The 12,059-nt window shown below is 42.0% G+C and overlaps 1 protein-coding gene across 2 annotated transcripts in view; it reads left to right on the top strand.

The window, feature by feature from the left end:
- Positions 1-12,059, top strand: part of LOC149065192 (cell adhesion molecule Dscam1-like) — a 90,844-nt gene that overhangs the window by 33,882 nt on the left and 44,903 nt on the right. Inside the window, exon 2 of one of the 2 annotated variants that reach the window (XM_089254495.1) lies at positions 3,017-3,295. The exons of the other annotated variant lie outside the window; for it this stretch is intronic. Within the exon in view, the coding sequence (XP_089110621.1) occupies positions 3,017-3,295 (279 nt within the window). The remainder of the gene's footprint in view (positions 1-3,016; positions 3,296-12,059) is intronic. 2 annotated transcript variants of the gene reach the window in all.

Raw genomic sequence — 12,059 nt, 5'->3', positions numbered from 1 at the left:
TAGCGGCATGAATGTTGTTATATGTGTTGATAGATTTCGAGTAAACTCGTCTTTAGTGAGAGAATTATTTTAGTTGTTTGAGGGAAAATGGAGAAGAAACGGATTTTTCGTTTTAAGTTAGGCTTGGCAGTGGCGTAACTGGTTAGATATTCTCTTTAAAAAAAATCAAAACTTAGTTTATAAATTTTCCATATAAATTTAAATTTTTTAGATTTATTTGTAAGAATTTTATTGTCAAGCTTATTCAAAACCGACTTTTATAGAATTTTTTCCAGCTTGCCCCCCCCCCCCCCGACTTTTAGTGGTGGGCCCCGGGCTATACTTTCGGCAGTATACATGGTTTCTTTCAAAAATGATAGGTATTGATCCAGGGCCCCCGGATTTTAGCTTGATGAGGCACAAGGTGATGGGGTTCTATTACCTTCAATTTCTCCAAAAAAAGAAGAGTTTTGAGGCCGCCGGCAGACCTCGGGGCCCCCGAAGCTGCAGCCTGTCTAGCTTCCGGCACTGTACTGATCTCATTATTGTCATCTTCTACTTTCCTCCCCACCCGGAGCATCCTATCAGGCTCGATGTTCTCTTTTTTCTGTACCTGGGCCCCCCCCCCCCCAGACAAAAGCAAGTTCGAAAAGACAGGAAATTTGAGAATTAGTAGAATTGGCGGAGGCAAAATATGTATTGCCCACATATTTGAAACCTTAAACCTGCCTCGGGGATATAAAACGAAGGAGCAGGTCAGTGAGTGACCGGAAGAGTGACTTAGAGACTTCGCAACTAGTGATCCAGAGGCGTTGGCATTAAGAAAACATTGGGGGAGGGGGCTTATACGTTGCTGGTCGTCTCGTATATACGGGACTCAAGCACATTTTAGCTCCTCACAAAATTTATTGGGAGAGGCTCAAATGGCCCCAGCCCCCTAGGTTCCGTTGCCTATGCCCAGAGCGTGTGCGATCTAAACAGTGTAGAAGCATGCTGATGACAAAAAACAGTGACTTAGAGCGTGTGCAAGCATAGGAGTTACCTATGAGCGTGTACAAACATGGACGTGACCGAAAGAGTGAGTTTGGACCAAAAAAAGAGCAAGGGACCAGGTCAATGAGAGACCTAAAAATAATTACTTACACAGTGTGTGAGCATGGGACTGACCTAGAAAGGGAGGAAGTATGTCAGTGAGTGACCTATCGAAAGCGAGTGCAAGTACGTGAGTGACTAAAACAATGTGTGAGCATGCTGGTGACAAAAGAGTGACCTAAAGCCACGCCCCCCCAAGGGCACGGCTGACAGGGCCCGGAACAATCGCCATCATTTTTTGTTTTTTTTAATGCTAAAAATTCACTATAAAAGACCCGTAAAAAGTCTGGCTAGGGGCCCGCCAAATAAACCAGCGTAGGGACCCTGCTCCAGGATTTGGAGATCATGCCTAGAGCGTGTGCAAGCATGGGAGTAACCAAAACAGTGAGTATAGACCAAAAAAATACCAAGGGGCTAGGTCAGTGAGTGACCTACAAAAGGAAGAAAGTAGGTCAGTGAGTGACCTAGAGCGTATACAAGCATGTGAGTGACGAAAACAGTGTGCGGGCATGCGAATAACAAAAGAATAGATCCAGAGACTTTGCAAGCATGGGTTTGACCAAAAATAGTGGTCTGGACCAAAAAAATTAGCAGTGACCCGGTCAGCGAGAGACCTAAAAGATTGACTTAACCCAGAAAAATATTCATGGTTTTACGGCCTTTTCCCCCCTCTAGAGTCTAATTTTCCTGACCCACTCCTTCCTCAAATTTGCCGCCTTGGGGGACCATATCCGTGTAGTACAGCCTCTGTCTTTAGGTAGTTTGGTCACTCACATGCTTGCACACTTTCTTGGTCATTCTTTTGGTCCCTATGGTTTCTGTGAGCGGCATTTTTGCATATTTTTTCCCCACTCATTTTCTACAAATTTTCCGCCCTGGGGTCCTCCTTAGCCAACATACCCATCCCCCATAACATGATATAATGGTACCCTGATGTATATATGATATAAGATCTTAGGCTGGACAAATAGCAAAAACATCTAGGCGCCGGAAAGAAAAAAGGTACCTGAAAAAGGTCCACAATAGCGCCTCTTTTCCCTTTTTCAGGGCATAGTGACCCTCTTCTATGTTGGCAGATATGCTGCTATATATTCCAAACATTTTTGCTGCTCTCAGCCTGCAGTTTAATAACTACACAAAGAAAATTTTAGGCGCCCATAACAATTTTTCGGTCTATATGGTGAACTGGCACCTGCGACACCGCCCTGTTATAGATCTTTTCTATCGTTGGCGTAGCCCACCAACTCAACTCACAAAATGTAATAATCCGGGCCGCGGGCTTTCAAATGTTGAGAACCACTGCTCTAGGTCACTCACAAGTTTGCACACCTTCTAGGTCACTCACTGACCTATTTTCTCATTCTCTAGGGTTTTTTTTTTTTTTTGGTCGCTCACAGAGTGGCACTTGCTGTGCCTAGACACCGTCTCTCGATCCGTAGTCTTAAACGGATTTGTGGGTTTTGCTACTCTCGTCCCCCATTCTACTCCAATTTACTTGACCACTCATTCCTCATATTTAACGCCCCTTTGAACTTGCTACACTGGGCTATAGCCAACTTGGTTCCCCGGTAAATACACTTCTGGCCCTGGTGAAGACCCTTAAGAAAGTGACCTTAAAAAAAGAGTTGCAAAGAGTGTGTAAGCATGGGAGCGACCAAAAGAGTGACCAGAGACACAGGCCTATTTTCAGGGGCGGGATATTCTGGAATGGTTGGTCAAGTAAATTAGATCTGGGTTTACACCTGTAATTGAATATTGGTTAAACTCTGCAGCGCAAAATGTGTTTGTGGCTAGTACGATGGGCGATTTTAATGGTTGATTCGGCGTAGCCTCACCCCAAAGCCTATTTTTGCGCTGCGGAGTTCTGCGGGTGTTGACCCCAGCTTAATGATTGTCACTTTTACCCGCCAAATGTTACATTTCTGTGCGTTTTTCCTTCCCGCAGATGTACCCAGGATTACACCTTTCACATTCCAGAAGAACGTGTCGCTAGAAGAGAGCATCAAGACGTTCTGTGTCGGAAGCGGAAGACATCCGCTGTCGTTCGAATGGCGGAAGAACGGCGAGAGGATTTATGACGCGAGGAATGTGAATATCCAGAACCACGAGGAATTTAGTGTGCTTTCGATCAAAAAAGTGGATTACGATGATAGTGGGAATTACACGTGTGTCGTCAAGAATTTGGAAGGCACAGCTAGTCACTCGGCGGAGTTGGCCATACACGGTAAGTTATTATACGCTATTGTCATACTACGTTTATGTGCTTGTGATTCTTGATATTCCTCACTAAATCAATGTTCTTGAAGGAGTACTAAGCTATAAGGAAAGGTTTCCTTATAACTCACTGGTATTAGCTACAGCCATAAAAAAAAACACTTATGCGCGCTGCGGTGTCGCGCACCACAGATGGTGTGGACCCGGCTTTGAGCAAATGGTTGAAACATAGATATAATATAACCATAGATCAAGCATGCAGGGTTGCTTTTTGTTTCCTACACCCAACCACGTGACGAGTGGTAAGAAGAAATTCTTGTTATTCCAATGAGCCACTCCATGGGTGGACACCGTGAGTGTTTTAGAAATCTGGCTCGATATGCCGAAATCCCGCTGTGCAATGTATAATTTATTAAAGGTGGCAAAATTAGCTTTCAAAGGCGAGTTAAATTTCCTTTTCTTTTTTGTATTAATATTTATTAATTGGATGTTTTGTTCCGCGAAGTGTCCCACCGATAGAGGATTGGCGCGCAATTTCGTTTCCGATGAAGCTTTTTTTGCTTTGTTATGCGTTAAAGTTACATTATTTAAGTAACTAAGAATGTTGATTGTCATTGTATGGTGATTTAAAATGAATATACACAGGGTGATTATAATTAAGGTTCGTTTTTGAAAAGGCTGTAAAAAAAAAGAACCATTGGTCAGAATGACCTGATATTTCACCTGAATATACATGAAGCAATGGGATTTTGTCTGGCAAAGAATACATTACAAATAGTTCAAAATTGACCGATAGATGGCACTGTACTCGCCATAAGATGCAAAATTAATAGACGTGACCGTAAGAAAAATCGTAGAAAAGCAAACAGTGATGAAACCATCAGGAAAAGGATGTGGTAAATTAGCTGCTACTCAAGAAATGTTTAATACGCTGTCCACCGTTTTTTGCTACGAGCCGAAAGCGCACAAAGCGTGTTCCACAACAGATCGAAGTGTATCAGTGGTGATGCTGTGAATGTGTTGCGTATTGCATTTTTTCAACTAAGCTAAGTTTGCAATCGGACCACTGTACACAATAGTTTTTAGATGACCCCACAGCAGTTTTTCTAACTATGAGTGAAGTGTTATGATTGAATGATTTGTCGTTGTAGGACTGTTGCTCTCTGTGGCGAGACTTTTTAACGGGGAGATCGGCTCGCATTTGCGCCTTGAAGTTGGGAACCACAGAAAACCAACTTCAGCCGACTGTGGGGTTCAAACCCTGATCCTCGCATCGCGAGTCCGTCACTATAACCACTCGACCACCACAGCGGCAAAAAGTGTAATTATCTGGAGGTAGGTGGGTTTGAACCCATGTACCCTGAACTCTTTCCATCTCTAACTCCATATCTTACCAACCCACCACTACGCTGCCGTAAACCCCCACCACGCAGTGACCTTTGGAAAATGAAGAGGCAATGGTTGCATTTGAAACGGATTCTCTCTTGCCCGTATAATGCAATTTTGTGTATTGACAGATCCTTGGAGATGGAATTGAGCTTCGTCTGTCCACAAAATGTTCCATGGCCATGCATGGTCCACTTGCATCCGAGCAAGAAATTGCAGGGCGAAATGTTCTCGTATTGGCAGGCTCGCAGGAAACAACTCTTGAACATGTGTAATTTTGTATGGATAGCATTACAAGATGTTCGTAAAATTACGAACAGTGCTGACAGGCATGTCTAAAATTTGGCCAATTCCTCGAGCACTGCACATTCCCAAAGCACTGCTTGACGCTTCCTGCATTGCTGTAGCCACTTGCTCCACTGACGTCGAAGCAATTGCTTTCCTCCCTCTGCCACATTGCTAAATTCGAAGAGATGGGTTCGTTTGACGTGCAATCGTCATCTTCAGACCGTTTGCAGACATCGGACCAGAGCCGCTTCTAAATACCCTATTTAATGTCCGGAATTTCTATAATGCAGATTCCAGTCACCGTTCTTGTAAAGAGGTTTCAAAAACAGAACCCGATCCTTAAATGACAACGTCATGACGATCTTCTCGGACATAGAGAATAACAGCAGGAACTGCATGTCCCCCAGCCTTTTATCACAATTGCAATGTGCGGTGCGCATGTCATGTCTTTTAATTTGCATCTTATGGTGACAGCGCCATCTATTGGTCAATTTTGAGCCGGTTTTTTTTTTTCTCCTCCTCCTCCTCCCCAGAGAAAATCACATTGCTTCTTGTATATTCAAGTGAAACATCTGACCAGTGGTTCTTTTTTACAACCTTTTCAAAAACGAACTTTGATTATAATCACCCTGTATTGCGATTAATATTTTTTTTTAATTCATAATTTTGTGTCTTGGAATGAGAATATGAGCGGTGTGCAATTTGGCTAGATTTTAATAGTTTGTCAGGTGTGAAAATTAAATTTCCAGCTCTTATGTGACAAATTCATAACCGCGGCTCATCCAATTGTTTTTCCTTAATGGCCATGGTCCGCAGGGCTTCAGTTCGGGAGCTATGAATAATTAACTTTTTTTTTTTGGTTTCCTCACTTAAAATCACAAAACAGGGTCTCGTGAAAAGGACCCAGAGGCGTACGTGACGTGGGGATGGGGGGTGTCATCGGAGGCTCATTCACTTTCCCCAAAAATAAATTAGGATAAAGGATGTAATATTTCGGTAAAGAAATTTAAAATATCGAATAAAAAAAACACCTATGCGCTATTTTAACAAATTTCTGTGAATTTAAATGCATTTTGAAGGGCGGTAACACTCTTAAAATTTCCAGGAAAGAAAATTTTCGTGCCCTTTCCAAACGTCGATCCTGCTTACGTCCCTGTGCATTATGAGCCATGAAAAAAAAAACAAGAGGGAAGAAAAGAAATTTATAATAGAAAAATATAATTACCGCACTACTCTCTTGATTAGGAATTTCATCTGTGAAAGTGTTTGGTACCTATACGTACTAACTAACTAATACGTATACTTATTGCTCTTGTTTATTAAAATGCGCTTTAGATAGATATAGATGGCTTTTTTCTCAGCCAGAGATATCAAGGAAACAGTTATTTTTCCGGATATTATGCTGAGGTGAGCTCGGAAAGAAAAGTCATCACGTCTCCGCCGGGACTCGAACCCAGGCCCTCTTGCATACCGGGCAAGCATGCTACCATCTACACCACTGGAGAATTAGGACGGCAGATTCATGTGTCTCCAGTGGTGTAGATGGTAGCATCCACCTCAGCATAATATCCGGAAAATAACAGTTTCCTTGATATCTCTGGCTGAGAAAAAAGCCATCTATATCTCTCTAAACCGTCCCACCCGGGGGCCATTTCCTGAAGTTAAGAGAGGCTACTAATGCCTCTACTTCAGCGCCTCACGACACAGTGCGTGAAATTAGGAAGGCAGATTCATGTGTCTCCAGTGGTGTAGATGGTAGCATGCTTGCCCGGTATGCAAGAGGGCCTGGGTTCGAGTCCCGGCGGAGACGTGATGACTTTTCTTTCCGAGCTCACCTCAGCATAATATCCGGAAAATAACTGTTTCCTTGAAAATGCGCTTTATTTCCACTTTTAAATAAAGCCACGAATAGCGCGAATCAAAATTTTCTTCACTCATTACAAGGAATGTGTCGCCAAGTACGAAGATAACGCGCCAAGTTATGGATACCACGGTCTTGTTATTCAACTGGTCACGTGGGGGGTGCGTGCTTCAAAACAAGAGGGTCCGGACTATAGGACGAGCAGTCTAGTTAACCTTATATCTATGAGTTGAAACTACCCATTGACTATTTCTTACACAGATTAGTTAAGTGCTGCTATTCGACCTTTTCCTACTAGTAGACTGGTGAAATTGAGTGAATATCTTCAAGGTATCTTCCCCCCCCCCCCCCGACATAAATAGGCGATACAATTTGAAAACTGGCGAAAAAAGAAATATTACGAGGAAAATTTCCTAACCTTCTGTGTAAATGTTCTACATTTTTACCTTGATATTATAAATGCCATCCACCTACTGCCACGTATTGCATATATATAAAAAATACTATCTGTTATAATTCTTAAAACAAAATTGTTGTTGGTTTTAAATTGAAGTGCAGATTGAAAATGAACGGTACATGACATAAAACTACATGAATGAACGCCAGAACTTTGCCACTGGGCTTATCCCGTTGCCGTGATCTCTTCCAGCCCAGCTTCGTGGCAATGTCTGGAACACTTTATTTTGTGTCAGAAAAAGAAGAAGAAGAAAAAACATACAAAATTTTTACGACATATTTTCCCCGGACAATTGGGTACAGTCGCGATTAACAATTTTTGTGGTGATTACAAACGAGATGGGATTAGGAGTTGGAGATGTTTCGGGGTTTAGTTAAGATGAATGTACACATATTAGGATGGAGGTATGTTTTAAAAGCAATTGAGCCCCCCCCCCCCAGCCATCTCATCTGTTATCTTACACTTGCCATATTATATACACAGGATACAAAAAGAAAATGAAATGAGAATCTTATTGTGAAATAAAAAAAAATCCATGGAGCGAGTCATCTCGCTTAACACCTTATTGGTGAGCAAATGGGTTTAATAACTTGATTGGGTTGAGTTCACTCGCTCCGGTGGATTTAATGAAAATATACAGAATAGAAGTATTGTGTGGGGGAATATATACAATCAGGGGAGCACCCGTGGCATCTCGTTTAGCACCTTATTCGGTGAGCAACATGAATACGACAATATGAGTCCGCACGTGTGTTGTGGACATGAAATGCATGAAGAACTTGTATAGAGGAAAGAGAAATACACATATACACACATATATATAATTGCCAGGTCGAGTCTTCTCGCCCTAACCCTATTTTGGTGAGCAATGTGGGCTTGGTTTAAATGGGGGATTGTCAGGGGAGAGCCTTAGCTAAGGATCAGCTTTGCTCTTGGTGTTTTGGCTGAATCGCTCTCTGGCTGTTTATATTTTTTTAAAAATGAATACATATCAAATATAAACTACATATAATAGTATTTATAAAACCATTCGTGTCATCCCGCCTAGCACCCTCGCTAGAGTATCGGAATAGAAAAAAGTGTGAAATTTGGGGTTTTTTTTAGGGTCTTTTATATATATATAGAAGTCGGGGCACTGGGGGCGTTCCCGGTGCTCCCACCGTTAAATCCGCTTCTGTACCTTGATGTGCTGCCCATAGTGTGAATACAAGAATGGAATTGGTGTATGCAGGCTCAGTAGTTTGGTCCAAGATAGATTTCTCTATGCTGGTTGCAAATGCGTCGCTAGTTTCTGCACTGGATGAAGTCGTCGTCTCATCTACTCCCATATCCCGATAAATCAGTAAAATAGTTTTTGTGGTCAGCTGAAGTTGGTTTTCTGTGGTTCCCAACTTCAAGGCGCAAATGCGAGCCGATCTCCCCGTTAAAAAGTCTCGCCACAGAGAGCAACAGTCCTACAACAAAAAATCATTGAATCATAACACTTCACTCATAGTTTGAAAAACTGGTGGCAGATGGCAGCACTACACATAACAAGCATTACAGAGAAACAAAAAAAACTTCACGTCAGGTTTCACTACACGTACACGCACATTCCCGCATGTACCGATTCGTTGGGGGTTCCGCGGGGGGTTGTGGGCGGGGTGCATGTGTGGTGTAGCAGTAGTAGGTAGGGCTCGTAGGTAGGGTAAAAAAGGGTTCGGGGATCCATGATGATCTTAAGTCAGCCACCTCGTTGGGCAATTTGCCTGTTGTGGCGTTGTATTTGTATTTGTATTATGAAATCTAGCTATACGTCAAAAGGGAGTAAACCGACTGAGGAAGGGTTTCAACTTGACTCAGACATTCTTGAGAGAGACTCGTAGCGTATGTGGACGAGCAATACTGTTCTAGAATGAGCATTACCATGAAAAGTATCCTCCGGAAGCCCTGATATGAGCGATAAACCTCGTGGCTGGAAGAATTCCTTGACATGTGGATAAGAAGGTATGGTTCCCCGTATCACGGCTAGAGCAGACCGTCTTTACATAAGTGGATTGGTCCTCCGAGCATCACATAATCATTATGAGCCGTCACCTCTCCAAACAATAAGTGCCATCCATCTGCTGATCATTGGGGTGCCATTTTCGAACACGACCGTTATTGGATGTCAAACAGAATATCAATGCGATGCTGAAGACGATACGCTACTAATCTTTTAGCTGTCCGGGTTCATCGCTCTTAAGGATGACAGTGGAGTCAGGCTGTTTAAGGCACAAATTCAATGGTTGCCGTGATAACAAACCTCCTTCTGATAACCGTGTATAAATAGTCCGGCGCGCGATGCAGGGTTCGTTGAGAAATACGGGTTTGCGATTGAATGGTCTGTGCAATCATCATTTGCGTTACTTGGGCTTGCCTACAGATGAATCGATCCTCCGTCCTGTTGGCAAACCTAAGAAGCCCATAGCGTGTATGCCTTCACACATCTATTACTCCTAAGAACTCGGTCAGAACGGTCTAATTGAGCCAAAAATAATAGCAATGGGAAGTTATTTTCAACAATAGATTATCATGCAAACAACAATGCACGTCTAAACGAACAATAAGAGCAACAGCGTCGAAAGCGAGAAACATTGACAACAATGGGCTCAACAGTTAAAATTAGAACTTGATTCCACCTTGCAAGGGTATAAAAAGAACAACCCATCAACGCTGGATCGGAAAGTGTTTGTTCACTCCTTTATCATTCTTCCTTAAGAGAGGTTTGTAAGGTGAGAGACCCTGCCCTGAAAATGGCGGATTCATATCAGTCATTGCATGCTGATGTATGCATTTCCCTCATAGAACTAATAGATAACGGTAACGAGAGAGTGGGAGAAAAGTGGTGCATGGTGGCACTCGCATCATGCGGCACAGGTAAATTATCTGCGGCGAGTCAAGATATGTTTCGAGAAAGTACACTTCGAGGGCCGAGGAAGTACGTAACGAAATGAACGGTCGATATGCTGAGTCTTATATGCACTCTCAAAGACACGTATCATCTCTGACTGAATCGATGCCCTCTTATATAACAGTAATAGTAACGTTAATCGGAAGGTATTTTTCTTGAGTTCGAGTGAGTGCCGCTCTTTTTCGAACGACGCCGGGTGGGAATCGCGAAACACTTTCCTGAATAATTAATATGTTCGAACGGGCATTGAAATTAGATTTCATTATTTTCTTCTTTGCAAGATGGCCATAGGCTCCATTACAGTTTGATGCAGCTGAATAACAGAAATCAAATCAAAATGAATCTGAAATCGAAACCAACACGAAACCACTGAAACTTATATATGTTATTTTAAAAAGCAAGATTGATGTTTATGTGATAGGGGTTGAATATACAACATATTTCACTCATAATACTTGAAATTTCGAAGGTAGAAAATAGGAATTTACTAACATACAGTGTGATTTCAATAATTCCCTAACCGTAGATCCTAGAAGCCTATCTAAGATTGGAGGGAAAGTATCCAAATAACGTGTAGAACTCAGATATACACCATTCATGTTGCAAGGGGTTGAACCGTTATTAGAATAATATTGTTAACTTCCTAAACGAACACCCTGTCCTCGAAAACCCAAATGCAAAGTCGTTGCTCTGTCTGTTCTGAGCGTGGCAAAATAAATTCTGCGTTTTTGAGTGCTCAGATCCACTGAGATATCTGAATTAAAAAATTACAGCAAAATTGGCACAGAAAAGCAAATACTAATGAACAATGTTTCTTCCCAACACATTTATATGTTTCTCCCTGCTTTTCTTTGAATTTGAATATCTGAACGAGTTTTGCATTTAGAAACGAGGAATTTCTTTTGTTGCTTTCAGGAAAGACGGGGCAAAAACTCGCGAATCGCGTTTTTGACGACAGGTGTCCGAGTATAAATTTAGTTTTTATATTTCAAATACAATGGTCACAACAGGAAAATTGTCCAACGAGGTGGCTGAGGAAAAAATGACCATAAAAAACATGGATGTCAATCATCGCCCAAATACAGCAACAAAATTTAAAGGGCATATATCATGAAAGAAAAGCCAAAACTATATAATACATTGACAATAAAAAAAATATTTTGGTTGTGTTATCAATGTATGGATGTCCTTTTCGACTTATCCCGCCATGTATATCACACTTCTTTCTGAACTTACCGATTGCGTTAGAATTCACAACCCCCGGAGATAAGTTATTCCATTTATTAACAACCCTTATTAGTGAAAAAAATCCCAGTGACACCACAACCTTGAAATGTCCCTTACCAGACGATACTGGTGTCCCCTTATCGAAGCAGTTGATTGTCGGTATATTAATAACTCCTAGTCCATACTACCCGTCCCGTTGAAAATTTTGAACGCTTCGATCGTATCCCCGCCGACACCTGCATTTCTCCAATCTGAACATGTTCAAGAACTCAAAACTTTCTGCATAGCTCACGCCTTGTATACCAATAAGGCCACGCATAGCTTTTCTCTGCACCACCTCCTCCTCCTCCAAGTATCTGCCCCTCTGCAGGGTATTGTCTGCAAAACATTACGGCATATTCCATTCCAGGACGAAGTAAGCCTCGGAAAAGCGGAAGAATGGCTTGGAGAGAACGCGAAAAGACCTTTTTAAGAATGAAACCGAACATTCTGTTTAATTTTTTTGACCACTGCTGAACAAACAATTTTTAGAAAACCTTAAGCGTTCGTCAATGAGAGTTCCTGAATCGGTGACTCTGGTTTCATCCGGGATAGAAATACCATTCAACTCGTAAATGTAACGT

This window comes from Pholcus phalangioides, unplaced genomic scaffold, assembly GCF_987345545.1.
Source record: "Pholcus phalangioides strain wild (caught in Gottingen) unplaced genomic scaffold, Ppha-v1.0 ptg000041l_1, whole genome shotgun sequence".
NCBI classification, from domain to species: domain Eukaryota; kingdom Metazoa; phylum Arthropoda; class Arachnida; order Araneae; family Pholcidae; genus Pholcus; species Pholcus phalangioides.
The sequence above is the reverse complement of the archived record's forward strand: the minus strand, read 5'-3'. Positions and strand labels throughout refer to the sequence as shown.